Here is a 16284-nt window from a genome sequence, read left to right on the forward strand (position 1 = left end):
GGAAACTGAAACAAATCTCAAATCACAACTACAAAATATTAGATATCCTAGTCCACTAAAACCTGCCCTCAAGACTGTAAGTTTTCAAGAACTAGTAACATAGGGTTACTCCATCCTAGATTAGATCTTCGGGGCCCAAATAAAACTACTGGGCCAAATGCCTCAACTTAAAACTGCGCTTCCATTTCCTTATAGTGTTAATTTTTTGAATTCTCAAGAATTCCTTAGTTCTGCATCGAGGTCCATTTTTAGAGCACTATCACCTTATCACCTTCATTTCTTCTATCTAAGGATGGAAAAATCCCAGAAATCTTTGGTGTGCGACCATAAAATATCTCAAAACAGATCGAAGGCCAAGAATAAAATTTGGAAGGAGCAAGCACTTTGTTCCCAGACATAGCAAAGTCTTGGAGCACACCCAAAAGACCCGCCTGGCAGTTTTCAAACTTCCCACCCCCGCCGTAGTCACCACGCCCTGGACAGCCCCAACCCAGACGGCAGGCTCGGCAACAAAAGCGATACGAGTTTTTAAAAACAGACCAAAGCCCAAAAAGAGGAACTGCCCAGGACTGAAAGCCAACCAACCACCCCCGACTAACTTATTCGTCCGGCCATCAATCCACCCCTCACCCCTAATTGAGATGGGCTCCAGGCAGCAGCCACCGTCGGCCGCGTCCCTTCCTGAGGAACAGGACCTGGGAGGGGCCGCCTCTCCCTCTAAGGGCGGCTGCGTTCCGCTCATACCCACATCGCACTCGGCCAGCCAGCTCTCGCCATTGTCTCTGCCAGAACAGATACCGCCCCGCAAAGTCTGGGCTGAAGAAAAGCAGGACGAAGACTTCAGACGCGCTGCTTTTTAACACCTTCCCCATGTCGCCCGTCCACCCCTCACTCCTAAGGTGCATGTCTTCACCGCCCTTTCCCCACGCCAAGTGTACACTAAAACCTACAATCACTAATGAGCGAGAGTAGTGGAAGTTCAGCGGGGGAAAAGCGAGCTGACCCCTCTGGGTCCCAGTAATCAAGAAAATGTGCTAACAAGAGCGCTCAAAGATACGGCAAGGTTTTCCGAAGAAACAAGGCAGCTGTGACGCCCGGAGCCCATTGGCCCGGCCTGTGTAGGCTGCGCACAAAGGCGCCGACGGTACGGCACCATTGCGGACCCGGGGGCGCAGACCAAGTCTGGGAGCCGAGGGAAGTGGCTCCTCCCCACCGCGGCGCCCTCACCTCCACCTCGGAGTCCGCGCCGGTTGCGGAGGGGGCCGCCTGAGCCGCGACGCCTTCGGGGCCGCCTTTGTTGCCGCTGCTCACGCCGCTGGCGGCCGAGGCCGCGGGCTTGGGAGGCGCGCTCTCTGAAGGCGGGGGTGGCGGAGGCTCGGCCGCGGACGACATGCTGTTCCGTCTGCGTCACCCGCCGCTGCCAGAGGCCGGGCCCGGCAGGGATGAGCAGGCGGCAGAGGCCTGGGCGGCTACGTCACAACAGGCTGATGGAGGAGGGAGAGCCCACCGAAGGCCCCCTGCGCCGCGGTTCCGCGACGAGCCTGAGGCAGGCCCAGCAGCCTGGCCTCTCACGTTGGCCTCTTCCGCAGGGCTACGGCTTCTACCGGCGCTGACCTCACGGCGGGAATCACGTCGGGAGTGGGCGGGGCCAGCCGGGTCACCGAGGTTAGGGAAGGCGGGCTGATTTACAGGAGAGCGGAAGGTTGAGGGGAGGGGAAAGGAGAGCGAAGGAGAGACCTACGCGAGGAAGTAGCCTCGCTGCCTCCTTTTCTTCTTCTGGTAGATATTATCTATCCTCGCCAGCATCCAGGACACCTACCTACGCCACCGACCTTCAACCCTCGCGAGATTGATAGTTGGCTAATTTGACTGGGTTCCGACTGCGCCTGCGCATTCTTATCTCCTCACCCTTGGCCACTCCCCCTTCAGGTTCCCCCGTGGACTGTAGGGCAAGGGGTGGGCGGGGCCTCGAGGAAGAGCTTGGAGGCATAGGTTTGTATGCTGGCGCAGTCTTACACGCTTCGGTAACGGCCCACTGACACGGCCGTCTGTGCCTTCTTTGCTGGACAGGCGCTGGGACCGGTGGCACTCCCTGGAAATGTGCCCAGGTTTTCCGCCGCCTACTGAAACACGGAGACCTGTGCTTCACAAAATTTAATACACAAAAATTACACAAAATTTAATTTTAATACACACAAAATGCACAAAAATTAATTGGTGTATATTGATAAAACTTTTTAAATATTAAAAATGTTTCCACCAAAAAAAGATTTCCAGTAATGCATCAGCCAAGTGTGACGCCATATCGTTGACAACCTTATAGTTATCCTATGTGACGTTTCACATTTTTGTAGTCTAAGGAAAAATGTGAGTTAGTGTGATTTTTTTTTTTGTCTTTAGTCTTAACATGTTAACTCTATCATTCTAAATTTCTTGTATTTCCCTTCGGTACAGGGTTAGATGATATTTCCTCTGAATTTACATGCTAAAAGGAAGCAAATTATGTGCATACTCCCGTGTAAGAAATACGAGTAATCACAGATAAGAGAGGCAATGGGTTGTATCTTTATTTCAACCACCAAATATTAAGTAAAAATGTACATTATGCTCCTTAAGGATATATGGCAGGTAATCACTAATTTTATGCACTGCTGTAGTCTTTCTTCAACACAGCCTAAGGGTTTTGTGTATTCATCTACTGAAGAATTTAAGCACATAGTATTCTATTTGATAACAAAACTGCAGACTACAGTAAATTGTTATCTGCCCTGCAACAGGCTTTTATTCATCTTTTTATCCCCATGTCCACTATTCTATCAGTATTTATTGAATAAAGGAGAAAAAATTTTCAAGAGTTAATGTTTGGCCTAACCTATGTTTAACTTCAAACAGGAGGGATTGCCTTTTAACGCATAGCTGCAAATTGTAAACAATAGAACGATAATTCTATAATTGAGATCTGGAAAAATGTCCCCCAGCCTATTGGAAATGCTATCCCTGAGACTATAAGGAACAATCTAAGGATGTATGAGGAGGAAAAATGCCTACAAAAATGCCCTCATAGTCTTCACATGGAATTGCAAAAAGCTAGCAATTGGCTAGCAGTCCAACGTGGAAAGCACGATTTAAGAAAACTATTGTACACCCACAAAATGAGCTGTTAATAACCTTTAACAACCATTAATTTAGAAGAATGTTTATTATATGCTAGCTGAAAGAAAATTTCGACAATACACATAAAAGTTTGGAAGGATATTCATAAAAGAATCAAAAATGATTGTAACTCGTATGTATTTCCTAATTCTTTTTTGCTTATCTGTATTTTTTTTTACTTTTCTAAAAATAATTTGTGTATATTGATAAAACTTTTTAAATATAAAAAATTTTTCCACCAAAAAAAGATTGTGTGGAAGTGTGAAAAGGTAGTGTGTAGGGTGGCACCTGACATATAGACCCTCAGTAAATACTTACTGAATAAATATTTAATTTTTGGTACTGTTAAGTAGATAGAATATAACATTTATTTAGTATTCAGAATATTTCTTCACTACATAGTGAAAGGTAAATATCTTGGGTCCTGGTTTGGAATTTCTGAAAATATACGTAAGTATATAAATCTTAAGTCTTACAACTATTTATGGAAAGCAATAAATAGCAAGAAAAGCAATAAAGTTGCCACCATTACAATTAGCACACATAACATGGGGGGGGGCACGGGGAAGGCAAGTATAGCACAGAGGAGACAAGCAGTGATTCTATAGCATCTTACTACACTGATGGACAGTGACTGTAATGGGGTATGTGATGGGGACTTGATAATGGGGGGAATCTAGTAACCACAGTGTTGCTCATGTAATTGTATATTAATGGTACCAAAAAAAATGTAGCTGCTAGAAAGTATAAAATTACCTACTTAAAAAAAAAGATAAGGGTGGTATGTTACAAGTTTTGTAAAATTGTTACACACAAAAATAATACTGTGTATTGTCTATGGCATGCATGCAAATATAATAAAACCGCAAAAAAATTAAAAAGTTGCCACCAAAGTGACAATCATCTTTTAGCATGTGCATTATACTATGAGTTTCTCATATGAGCATATATATGAAAGCTGTATAAGAATTTTTTTGAGAAAAATTATATAGAGGAAAGATACTTAGAAGAAAGGAGGAAGAGGAGACAGAATTTTTGAGTCCACCAGTTTAACATCAGGGACAGAGAAACAAATTTTGAGCAGGGGGTAGAAGCAGAAAGGAAGAAGAGGGAGGTGGAAAAGGCAGGATACCTGGAAAGTGAGCTATAGGGACATTAGCTGTGTTAAGCAGAGAGAGGTACCTATATGGTGGACAATTCACAAAGGCCTATTTTTCTTCAAAGACTAATAGGTGAAAACTAACAGTTCTGGAATTGATATCATAATATAGGATTAGGAGAGTGTAGTGGTAACAGAGAGGCTGGGGAGTCAGGCAAACCTAGATTCTCGTGCAGGCTCTGGAATTTAATAGCTGTGTAAATGCAGGCAAGCTATCTAACTTCTTTGAAATTCATTTTCTCATCTTTTTATTATCCCAATTAAATTGGGATATAGTGATCTCTGGGTTCAAGTGTTAGATACTCTAAACCTGAAGAATCATATAAGGATCAGAGTCTAGTTGGAGGGCAGGTAATAATAATGATTGTTTCAATAAGGAAAAGGGGAAGGGGAATAGTTTCTTTAACCGTGTTTACATGCTACAATGTAAAATCACATTAGTGTTCTATCTCAAATATGTAAAAACATATTCTTTACATGTAAAATTCCTTCTGTTAGATTTAGTGTGCTAGAACAGCATATACTATGCTCAATAGAATAGAACAGAGATGTTGCCAGAGGACACAAGATGCCAAAGAGCCAGGACTCTTTCAGCATTTTGGCCTTGAATGGTAACAGAAAGGAGTTAATTAGTTTTATCAAGGAAAAAGTAGGAATTCTGAGCCTTTCTTCATCACATATTCATTTTATTTTGTGAATGCCTAAGAAAATAAAATCTGGTTACTACACGACAACAACAAAACAGTATTTAGTTCATGGGTATTCAAGAACAGTGATTTCCAATACTTGATACCAATGATCATATCTTGTATGTATCTTTCTCAGAATTCTACATAAATCATTTGCCATGAGGGTACTTCAAATAAACAAAACATGTGCTATGCTCAATAAAAAATATAAGTAAGATTTAAATACATTCTCTTCATATTTGGTTACCAACTCACATCAGTGGGTAACTTTGTATCTGTTGGGTGTTTTTGTAAATATATAGTCATTTAAAGTTGCCTTTTCCTTACTATTTGCAAGTTAAAAATTCAAATTCTCTGAGTATTTTGTTCCTGATTATGGAAAAACATTTTCTTTATTGAACTGGTTCTAGGTAAAATACTTCTAAGAACCCAAATACAATAATCCAAAGTTAAATTTTTTAAAGTAGTTTCCTTCCTTGTTTATTTGTTTTGCTTTTTATATTCCATATATGAGTAAAATCATATAGTATATTTGTCTTTCTCTGATTTATTTCACCCATGTTGTCATAAATGGCAATATTTCATTGTTTTCTAATGCCTGGTAATATTTCATTGTGTATATGTACTACATCTTATTTATCCATTCATCTATTCATGGACACTTAGGTTGCTTCTGTTATCTTGGCTATTGTAAATAATGTTACAATGAACACAGGGGTGCATGTACCTTTTCAAATTAGTGTTTTTGTTTTCTTCAGGTAAATACCAAGAGTGGAATTACTGGACCATATCTTATTTTTATTTTTAACTTCTTGAGGGCCCTCTGTACTGTTTTACACAGTAACTCTAACAGTTTACATTCCCACCAGCAATGTGAGAGGGGTCCCCATCCCACATCTTCATCAACACTTGTAATTTCTTATCTTTTTGACAATAGTTATTCTAACAGGTGTGAGGTGATATTTCATTGTGGTTTTGATTTGTATTTTCCTGATGATTAGTGATGTGAAGCATCCTTGCATGAGTCTGTGGCCATCTGTATGTCCTCTTCAGAAAAATGTCTACTCAGGAACCAAAGAAGACAACACCAAGATGTATAATAATTAAAATAGCAAAAACAGGATAAGGACAGACTATTAAAAGCAGCCAGACAGAGAAAAAAGATCACATAAAAAAGGAAAACCCATCAGGCTATCATCAGACTTCTTAACAGAAACCTTACAGGCCAGAAGGGAGTGGCAGAAGGTCCTTGAACCAAGAATACTCTATCTAGCAAGATTATCATCCAAATTTGAAGAAGGCATTGAACAATTTCCAGATTAACAAAATCTGAGAGAATTTACCTCCCACAAACTGTCTCTACAGAGAATTTTGGGGAACTACTATAGATGGAAGTGTTCCTAAAGCTGAATAGTTGTCATCAGAGGAAACAAAACCATAGTAAATAAAGAAGACCAATTAATTACTAAGCAGATGCAAAAGCAAATCAATGATCCCCAAACTCAATCAAGGAATAGACACAGAGTACAGAATATGATACCTAATATATGAAGAATGGAAGAGGAAGAAAAAGGAAGAAAAAAAAAGAACCTTTAGATTGTGCTTGAAATAGCATACTAAGTGAGATAAATTAGACTGCTAAATGGTAAAGAAGTTACCCTTGAACCTTTGGTAACCACGAATCTAAAGACTGCAATGGCAATAAGTACATACGTGTCAATTGTCATCCTAAATGCAAATGCTCTGAATGCAGCAATCAAAAGACAAGAGTCACTGAATGGATTAAAAAACAAGACCCATCTACATGCTGCCTACAAGAGACTTCAAAACCAAAGACAAACATAGACTAAAAGTGGAGGGATGGAAAAAGATATTTCATGCAACTAATAGGGAGAAAAAAGCAGGAGTTGCAGAACTTGTATCAGACAAAACAGACTACAAAAAGAAAAAGTAACAAGAGACAAAGAAGGATGTTACATAATGATAAAGGGGTCAGTCTGACAAGAAGATATAACCATTATAAATATCTATGTACCCAACATAGGAGCACCTACATATGTGAAACAAATACTAACAGAATTAAAGGGGGGAAATAGAATGCAGTGTATTCATTTTAGGACACTTCAGCACTCCACTCACTCCAAAGGACAGATCAACCAGATGGAAAAAATGTAAGGAGACAGAAGCACTGAACAACACATTAGAACAGATGGAACTAACACACATCTACAGAACACTCCACCCAGAAGCCGCAGGAACCACATTCTTCTCAAGTGTACATGGAACATTTTAAAGAATAGGTCATATACTAGGCCACAAAAAGAGCCTCAGTAAATTAAAAAAAGATTGAAATTGTACCAGTCAGCTTCTCAGATCACAAAGGGATGAAACTAGAAATAAATTACACAAAGAAAACAAAAAAGCCCACAAACACATTGAGGCTTAATAACATGCTCTTAAATAATCAATGGATCAATGACCAAATAAAAACAGAGCTCAAGCAATATACATAGACAGATGACAACAATAATTCAACACTGCAAAATCTGTGGGACACAGCAAAAGCCATGCTAAGAGGGAAGCATACTGTAATACAGGCCTACCTCAGGAAAGAAGAACAATCCCAAATAAAGAGTCTAAATTCATGATTAACAAAACTAGAAAAAGAAAAACAAATGAGGCCCAAAGTCAGTAGAAGGAGGGCCATAATAAAGATTAGAGCAGAAATAAATAAAATTGAGAGGAATAAAACAATAGAAAGAATCAATGAAAGCAGGAGATGGTTCATCGAGAAAATAAACAAAATAGATAAACCCCTAGCCAGACTTATCAAGAAAAAAAGAGAGTCTACACACATAAACAGAATCAGAAATGAGAAAGGAAAAGCACAGAAATACAAAGAATTGTGAGATAATACTATGAAAAATTATATGGTAACAAACTGGATAACCTAGAAGAAATGGACAACTTTCTAGAAAAATACAACCTTCCAAGGCTGACCCAGTAAGAAACAGAAAATATGAATAGACCAATTACCAGCAAAGAAACAGAATTGGTAATCAAAAAACTACCTAAGAACAAAACCCCTGGTCCAGATGGTTTCTGTAGGATTAATATATAAATCAAGTATAGCAATAAAATTATAATCATATGACTTGATTATTTTTCCTGTAATTCCTGATACATAATCAAGAACAGAACAAACAAGACCAAAAACGTTTCTGTGACCTAAAGCCTTTACTATTGCTTCTATACCATATAAGACATAGCACCCAGGAGACTGGAGACTGCCAAGGATTAAGTTTAAAGTTAGTTAATGATTGTGTATTAAGGCCTCCCACACAAAATTTTATTGCTGTTAAAATTAATTTGCTCAATAAATATGAAGGGTGCCCTCTCAGCACCCCTCTTGCGCTGTTAAGCCTCAAGGCCCCCTGGCTGGCCCTTTCAAATCTTCAATATCTCATTGTGTTTCCTCCCTTATCTGCAGGTCAGAAGGAGGGAGGGAGCAACAGTTTCATTGCTGAATTTTATCAAACATTTATTGAAGACCTAGTAATGAACCTCTTAAAAGTTTTCCAAAAAGGAGAGGTGGAGGGAATACTTCAAAACTCATTCCATGAGACCAGCATCACCCTAATGCCAAAACAAAATTACAGACCAATATCCCCGATGAACATACATACAAAAATACTCAACAAAATATTAGCAAATTGAATTCAAAAATACATCAAAAAGATCATCCAATCATAATCAAGTAGGGATGTGAGGATGGTACAATATTCGAAAATCCAACATCATCCACCACATCAACAAAAAGGAGAAAAACCATATGATCATCTACATAGATGCTGAAAAAGTATTCAACAAAGTTCAACATCCATTCATGATAAAAACTCTCAACAAAATGGGTATAGAAGACAAGTACCTCAACATAATAAAGGCCATGTATGACAAACCCACAGCCAACATCAAACATACAGGGTATAGCTGAAAGCTTTTCCTTTAATATCAGCAACAAGACAATGATGCCCACTCACTTTTATTCAACATAGAACTGAGGTCCTAGCCATGGCAATCAGACAACACAAAGAAATAAAAGGCATCCAGATTGGCATGGAAGAAGTTAAACTGTCACTGTTTGCAGATGACATGATACTGTACATGAAAAAGCCCTAAAGAATCCACTCCAAAACTATTAGATCAAATATCTGAACTTAGCAGAGTTGTGGGATACAAAATTAATACACAGAAATCTGTTGCATTCCTATACACTAATGATGAACTGGCAGAAAGAGAAATCAGGAAAATAATTCTGTTCACAATTGCATCAAAAAGAATAAAATATCTTGCAATAAACCTAATCAAGGAAGTGAAAGACCTATACTCTGAAAACGGCAAGACACTCATGAGAGAAATTAAAGACACCAATAAATGGAAATATATCCTTTGCTCATGGATAGGAAGAATTAATATTGTCAAATGGCTATCCTGTCCTAAACAATCTACAGATTCATCGCAATCTCCATTAAAATACCAAAAGCATTAATCAGTGAACTAAACCAAATAATTCTAGAATTCATACAGCACCACAAAAGACCCCGAATAGCCAAAGCAATCCTGAAAGGAATAATAAAGGTGGGGGGATTACACTCCCCAACTTCAGTCTACTACAAAGCCACAGTAATCAAGACAATTTGGTAGTGGCACAAGAACAGATCCATAGATCAATGGAACAGACTGGAGAGCCCAGATATAAACCCAAGCATATATGGTCAATTAATATATGATAAAGGAGCCATGGATATACAATGGGGAAATGACAGCCTCTTCAACAAGTGGTATTGACAAAACTGGACAGGTACATGTAAGAGGATGAAACTCGATTCTTGTCTAACTCCATGCACAAAAGTAAACTCAAAATGGATCAAAGACCTGAATGTAAGTCATGAAACCATAAGAATCTTAGAACAAAACATAGGCAAAAACCTCTTAAATATAAACATGAGCAACTTTTTCCTGAGCACATTTATTCGGGCAAGGAAACAAAATAAAAAATGTACAAATGGGACTACATCATGCTAAAAAGTTTCTGTACAGCAAGGGACACCATCATCAGAACAAAAAGGCATTCTACAGTATGGGAGAATATGACATATCTGACAATATAACATCCAAAATATATAAAAAACTCATACACCTCAATACCCAAAAAGCAAATAACCCTATGAAAAAATGGGCTGAGGATATGCACAGACACTTCTCCAAAGAAGAAATTAGATGCCCCATAGGCACATGAAAAGATGCTCTACATCACTAATTATCAGGGAAATGCAAATTAAAACCACAAGGAGATGTTACTTCACACCAGTTAGGATGGCCAACATAGAAAAGACTAGGAACAACAAATGCTGACAAGGTTGCAGAGAAAGGGGAACCCTCCTACACTGCTGGTGGGAATGTAAACTAGTTCAACCATTGTGGAAAGCAGTATGGAGGTTCCTCATAAAAATAAAAACAGAAATGCCATTTGACTCAGTTATTCCACTCCTGGGAATTTACCCTAAGAATGCAGGATCCCTAAGACAAAGCCACAGTAATCAAGACAATTTGGTACTGGCACAAGAACAGACTCATAGACCAATGGAACAGAATAGAGAGTCCAGATATAAACCCAAGCATATATGGTCAATTAATATACGATAAAGGAGCCATGGATATACAATGGGGAAATGACAGACTCTTCAACAGCTGGTGTTGGCAAAACAGGACAGGTACGTGCAAGAGAATGAAACTGGATTATTGTCTAACTTCATACACAAAAGTAAACTCAAAATGGATCAAAGACCTGAATGTAAGTCATGAAACTATGAAACTCTTAGAAGAGAACATAGGCAAAAATCTCTTGAATATAAACATAAGCAACTTTTTCCTGAATACATCTTCTCAGGCAAGAGACACAAAATAAAAATGAACAAATGGGACTACATCATGCTAAAAAGCTTCTGTACAGCAAAGGATACTATCAGTAGAATAAAAAGGCATCCTACAGTATGGGAGAATATATTTGTAAATGAAATATCTGACAAGGGGTTAGCATTCAAAATATATAAGGAACTCATACACCTCAACACCCAAAAAGCAAATAACTGTATTAAAAAATTGGTGGGGGGTATGAACAGACACTTCTCCAAAGAAAAATTCAGATGGCCAATAGGCACATGAAAAGATGCTCCACATCGCTAATTATCAGGGAAATGCAAATTAAGGATGGCTAACATAGAAAAGAATAGGAACAACAAATACTGGTGAGGATCTGAAGAAAGGGGAACCCTCCTACACTGCTGGTGGAATGTAAACTAGTTCAACCATTGTGAAAGCAGTATGGAGGTTCCTCAAAAAACTAAAAATAGAAATACTATTTGACCCAGTAATTCCACTCCTAGGAATTTACCCAAAGAAACCAACTTCTCAGATTCAAAAAGACATATGCACCCTATGTTTATCGCAGCACTATTTACAATAGCTAAGATATGGATGCAACCTTAGTGTCCATGAATAGATGAATGGATAAAGAAGACATGGTACATATACACAATGGAATACTCTTCAGCCATGAGAAGAAAACAAATCCTACCACTTGCAATAACATGGATGGAGCTAGAGGGTATTACGCTCAGTGAAATAAGCCAGGCAGAGAAAGACAAGTACCAAATGATTTCACTCATTTGTGGAGGATAACAACAAAGCAATAGTGAAGGAACAAAACAGCAGCAGACTCACAGACTCCAAGAAGGGACTAGCGGTTACCCAAGGGGAGAGGTGGGAGAAGGTGGGTGGGGAGGGATGGAGAAGGGGATTGAGGGCTATGGCTACTATGATTGGTACACATGGTGCGTGTGGGGTTCATGGGGAAGACAGTGTAGCTCAGAGAAGACAATTAGTGACTCTGTGGCATCTTACTACACTGATGGACAGTGACTTCAATGGGGTATGGGGGGACTTGATAATATGGGTGAATGTACTAACTACAATGTTTTTCATGTAAAATTATTTCATGTGAAATAACTACAATGTTTTTCAAGTGTATATTAATGATATCTTAATAAAAAAAGAAACTATCAAAATATTTAATTCCTTTCTGTTTCAAACATGATGGTTTAAGTAAGGATTACTTTCCTAGATTGAGATGATTAGGAATTAAGCAGATGACTGGGAACAACCAAGTTTTTAATCTTGGATGAGAAAAAAAAGAATGTCTTACACTAGCTTGTAAGCCTGCCCTGTGTCTGCGGCTTCTGTGGGTTTTAGAGATGGGAAAGAGAGGGGAGTTCAAATTTGGGAATGTCCTTGCCGCTTCAGTGAAAGACAGGAGAATGTGAAATGACTAGTATTGAAGAGGAAAAATCTCTCCTCATTCTCAAAACGTTATTTTGAGCTTTGCTACCAAGAACTTGGCAGAGGAATGGGCCTCTGAGGTAAATTTGTACAGTCCCTCCGGGAAGTAGAGCTACAAACAAGTAAGCCCATGGTCCCAGCTCCACACCACATAATTAGAAAGGACTGATGAAACAGCAACTCTGTTCCAAGCTCTTCGGTGAGGGGAAAATTCAATCACAAGAACGAGGCAGAAGGAAATCCATATGGACTTGGAAGAGAAATTCTCAAAACCAAGCACATCCCCAGGGGCATGTCAACTCTGCACTAAGGCAGATACGAAGACAAGGTCTAAATATTCCTATTAGAAGGAAAAGACTGGGTAAAACAACAAAATTAGTCTTTATGCCACTTATAAAAGACATACCTTAAATATAAGAATTCTCAATGGTTGAAAAGAGGGGAAAAAGCTCTTACAAATACTAACCAAAAAAAACTGGTATAGTTATAATAACAATAAGCATTAAAATAAAAATGGATACTTCTTACTTATAAAAGGGTCAATTTACCAGGAAAATAGAAAAAGCCAAAATTTGTATGCATCTAATGAGAAAGCTTCAAAATATACAGAGCAAAAATTTACAGTTTTGTACATAACTATTATATATATATATATATATAGTTTTAGATATATACATGAAATATATATATATGTGTGTGTGTGTGCAAGAAATGGAATTGCTTGATTTTAAGGACTATACAGCTCAGCATTAGCAAATACTACCAAATAATTTTCCAAAGTGATTGGACCAGTTTATAGTCTCATTCATTATATGAAAATTCCAGTAACTCCACTCCTTGTCAGTACTTGATACTGTCAATGTTTCCAAATTTGATCATTCTGATGGGTGTGTAGTACATCATAATGTGATTTTAATTTGCTTTACTTGAAGAATAATGAAGTTGGGAATAATTTGGATATGTTGCCCTGTCTCTCAAGTGCTGGTGCAAGACTTTTGTCTACTTTTCTTCATTTTTTAAAATCTACTTTCTGTTCAGTTAGATCCCCGTGATTATTGGTTTGTAAGAGTTTGGTGTATAGTTTGGATATGATTCTTTATCAAGTATGTGTATTGCAAATATCTTCTCTCCTCTTGGCTTGTCTTTTCATTCTAGTTATGGTATGTTTTGATAAAAATTTAATGTACTGTCTGTTAACAATTTTATTTTGCAATTTTTTCATTTACAGTTAGCACTCTCAGTTATCTTTATATTATAAAACCTCTCTGATCTAATGCAACCATTTTTCATTTCAGCAAATTAAGATTAACTTTCTAATTTTATTATGGAAGATGGGCAGTGAGTGGTCCTCAACACTTTGAACTCCAAGTATAGTGCTCTTCTCACTTTTTAAACTGTTATTTCCCTCTTGGAATTTATTAACATAAAATTTTTTTGTATCATTAATATACAATTACATGAGTAACATTGTGGTTACTAGATTCGCCCCATTAACAAGTCCCCATTACATACCCCATTACAGTCACTGTCCATCAGCATAGCAAGCTGCTATGGAATCACTACTTGTCTTCTCTGTGCTATACTGCCTCCCCCATGCACCCCCACCCCATTACATTATGTGTGCTTAATTGTAATGCCCCTTATTCCCCTTCTCCCTCCCTTCCCACTGACCCCTGAGCCCCAGTCCCTTTTCCTTAGGCAACTGTTAGTCCATTCTTGAGTTCTGTGAGTCTGCTGCTGTCTTGTTCCTTCAGTGTTTGCTTTGTTCTTATGCTTCACAGATGAGTGAAATCATTTGGTACTTGTCTTTCTCCGCCTGGCTTATTTCACTAAGCATAAAACGTTCTAGCTCCATCCATGATGATGCAAGTGGTAGGATTTGTTTTCTTCTTATGGCTGAATACAACTCCATTGTGTATATGTACCACATCTTTATCCATTCATCTACTGATGGACACATAGGTTGCTTCCATTTCTTGGCTATTGTAAATAGTGCTGTGATAAACATAGGGGTGCATATGTATTTTGAGAAAAGGAAACTGCATTCTTAGGGTAAATTCCTAGAAGTGGGATTCCTGGGTCAAATGGTATTTCTATTTTTAGTTTGAGGAACCTCCATACTGCTTTCCACAATGGTTGAACTAGTTTACATTCCCACCAGCAGTTTAGGATGGTTCCCATTTCTCTGCACCCTTGCCAACATTTGTTGTTCCTATTCTTTTCTATGTTGGCCATCCTATCTGGCATGAGGTGATATCTCATTGTGGTTTTAGTGTGCATTTACCTCATAATTAATGATGTAGAGCATCCTTTCATGAATTTCTTCTATGGAGAATTCTCTGTTCATATCCTCTGCCCATTTAAAAAAATTAATTAGTTAAATTAATTAATTTTATTTTGGTATCATTAATGTACAATTACTTGAACAACATTGTGGTTACTAGATTCCCCCCATTAACAAATCCCCACAACATACCCCATTACAGTCACTGTCCATCAGTATAGTAAGATGCTATAGAATCATTACTTGTCCTCTCTGTGTTATACTGCCTTTCCCGTGTGCCCTCACTCCCGCTACATTATGTGTACTAATTGAAATACCCCATTTTCCCCCTTATCCCTCCCTTCCCACACATCCTTCCAAGACCCTTTCCCTTTGGTAACTGTTAGTCCATTCCTGGGTTCTGTGAGTCTGCTACTGTCTTGTTCTTTCAGTTTTTATTTTATTCTTCTGCTCCACAGATGAGTAAAATTATTTGATTCTTGTCTTTCTCCACCTGGCTTATTTCACTGAGCATAATACCCTCTAGCTCCATCTATGTTGTTGCAAATGGTAGGATTTGTTTTCTTCTTATGGATGAATAATATTCCATTGTGTATATGTACCACATCTTCTTTATCCACCCATGTACAGATGGACACTTAGGTTGCTTCCATTTCTTGGCTATTGTGAATAGTGCTGCAATAAACATAGGGGTGCCTCTGTCTTTTTCAAACTGGGCTGCTGCATTCTTAGGGTAGATTCCTAGGAGTGGAATTACTGGGTCAAATGGTATTTCTATTTTAAGTGTTTTAGGAACATCCATACTGCTTTCACAATGGTTGAACTAGTTTACATTCCTACCAGCAGTGTAGGAGGGTTCCCATTTCTCCACATCCTCACCAGCATTTGTTGTTCCTATTCTTTTCTATGTTGACCATTCTAACTGGCATGAGGTGATATCTCATTGTGGTTTTAATTTGCATTTTTTTTGATAATTAGCGATGTGGAGCATCTTTTCATGAATTTCTTCTTTGGAGAATTGTCTGTTCATATCCTCTGCCCATTTTTTATAGGGTTACTTGCTTTTTGGGTGTTGAGGCATATAAGTTCTTTATATATTTTGGATGTTAACCCCTTGTCAGATACATCATTAACAAATATATTCTCTGCCTTTTTGTTCTGCTGACAGTGTCCTTTGCTGTACAGAAGCTTTTTAGCATGATGTAGTCCCATTTGTTCATTTTTATTTTGTTTCCCTTTCCCGAAGAGATCTGTTCAGGAAAAAGTTGCCCATGATTATGTTCAAGAGATTTTTGCCTATGTTCTCTTCTGAGTTTTAAGGTTTCATGACTTACATTCAAGTCTTTGATCCATTTTAAGTTTACTTTTATGTATGGGGTTAAACAATAATCCATTTTCATTCTCTTGTATATAGGTGTCCAGTTTTCCCAACATCAGCTGTTGAAGAGGCTGTCATTTCCCCATTGTATGTCCATGGATCCTCTATTGTATATTAATTGACCATATATGCTTGGGTTTATATCTGGGCTCTCTAGTCTGTTCCATTGGTCTATGAGTCTGTTCTTGTGCCAGTACGAGATTGTATTGATTTCTGTGGCTTT

The 16284-nt window shown here is 38.4% G+C and overlaps 1 protein-coding gene across 2 annotated transcripts in view; it reads right to left on the minus strand.

The window, feature by feature from the left end:
- The window catches only part of SMARCA5 (SNF2 related chromatin remodeling ATPase 5), a 43126-nt gene extending 41286 nt beyond the window's left edge, over positions 1 to 1840 (minus strand). The window contains exon 1 of one of the 2 annotated variants that reach the window (XM_037022452.2): positions 1228 to 1840. In XM_037022452.2, coding sequence (XP_036878347.1) covers positions 1228 to 1392 — 165 coding nt within the window. In that variant the 5' untranslated portion in view covers positions 1393 to 1840. The remainder of the gene's footprint in view (positions 1 to 1227) is intronic. The other variant, XM_037022453.2, reaches the window with a different exon arrangement.
- Positions 1841 to 16284: the final 14444 nt, after the last annotated feature.

The sequence above is a fragment of the Manis javanica genome, chromosome 5 (genome assembly GCF_040802235.1).
Source record: "Manis javanica isolate MJ-LG chromosome 5, MJ_LKY, whole genome shotgun sequence".
NCBI classification, from domain to species: domain Eukaryota; kingdom Metazoa; phylum Chordata; class Mammalia; order Pholidota; family Manidae; genus Manis; species Manis javanica.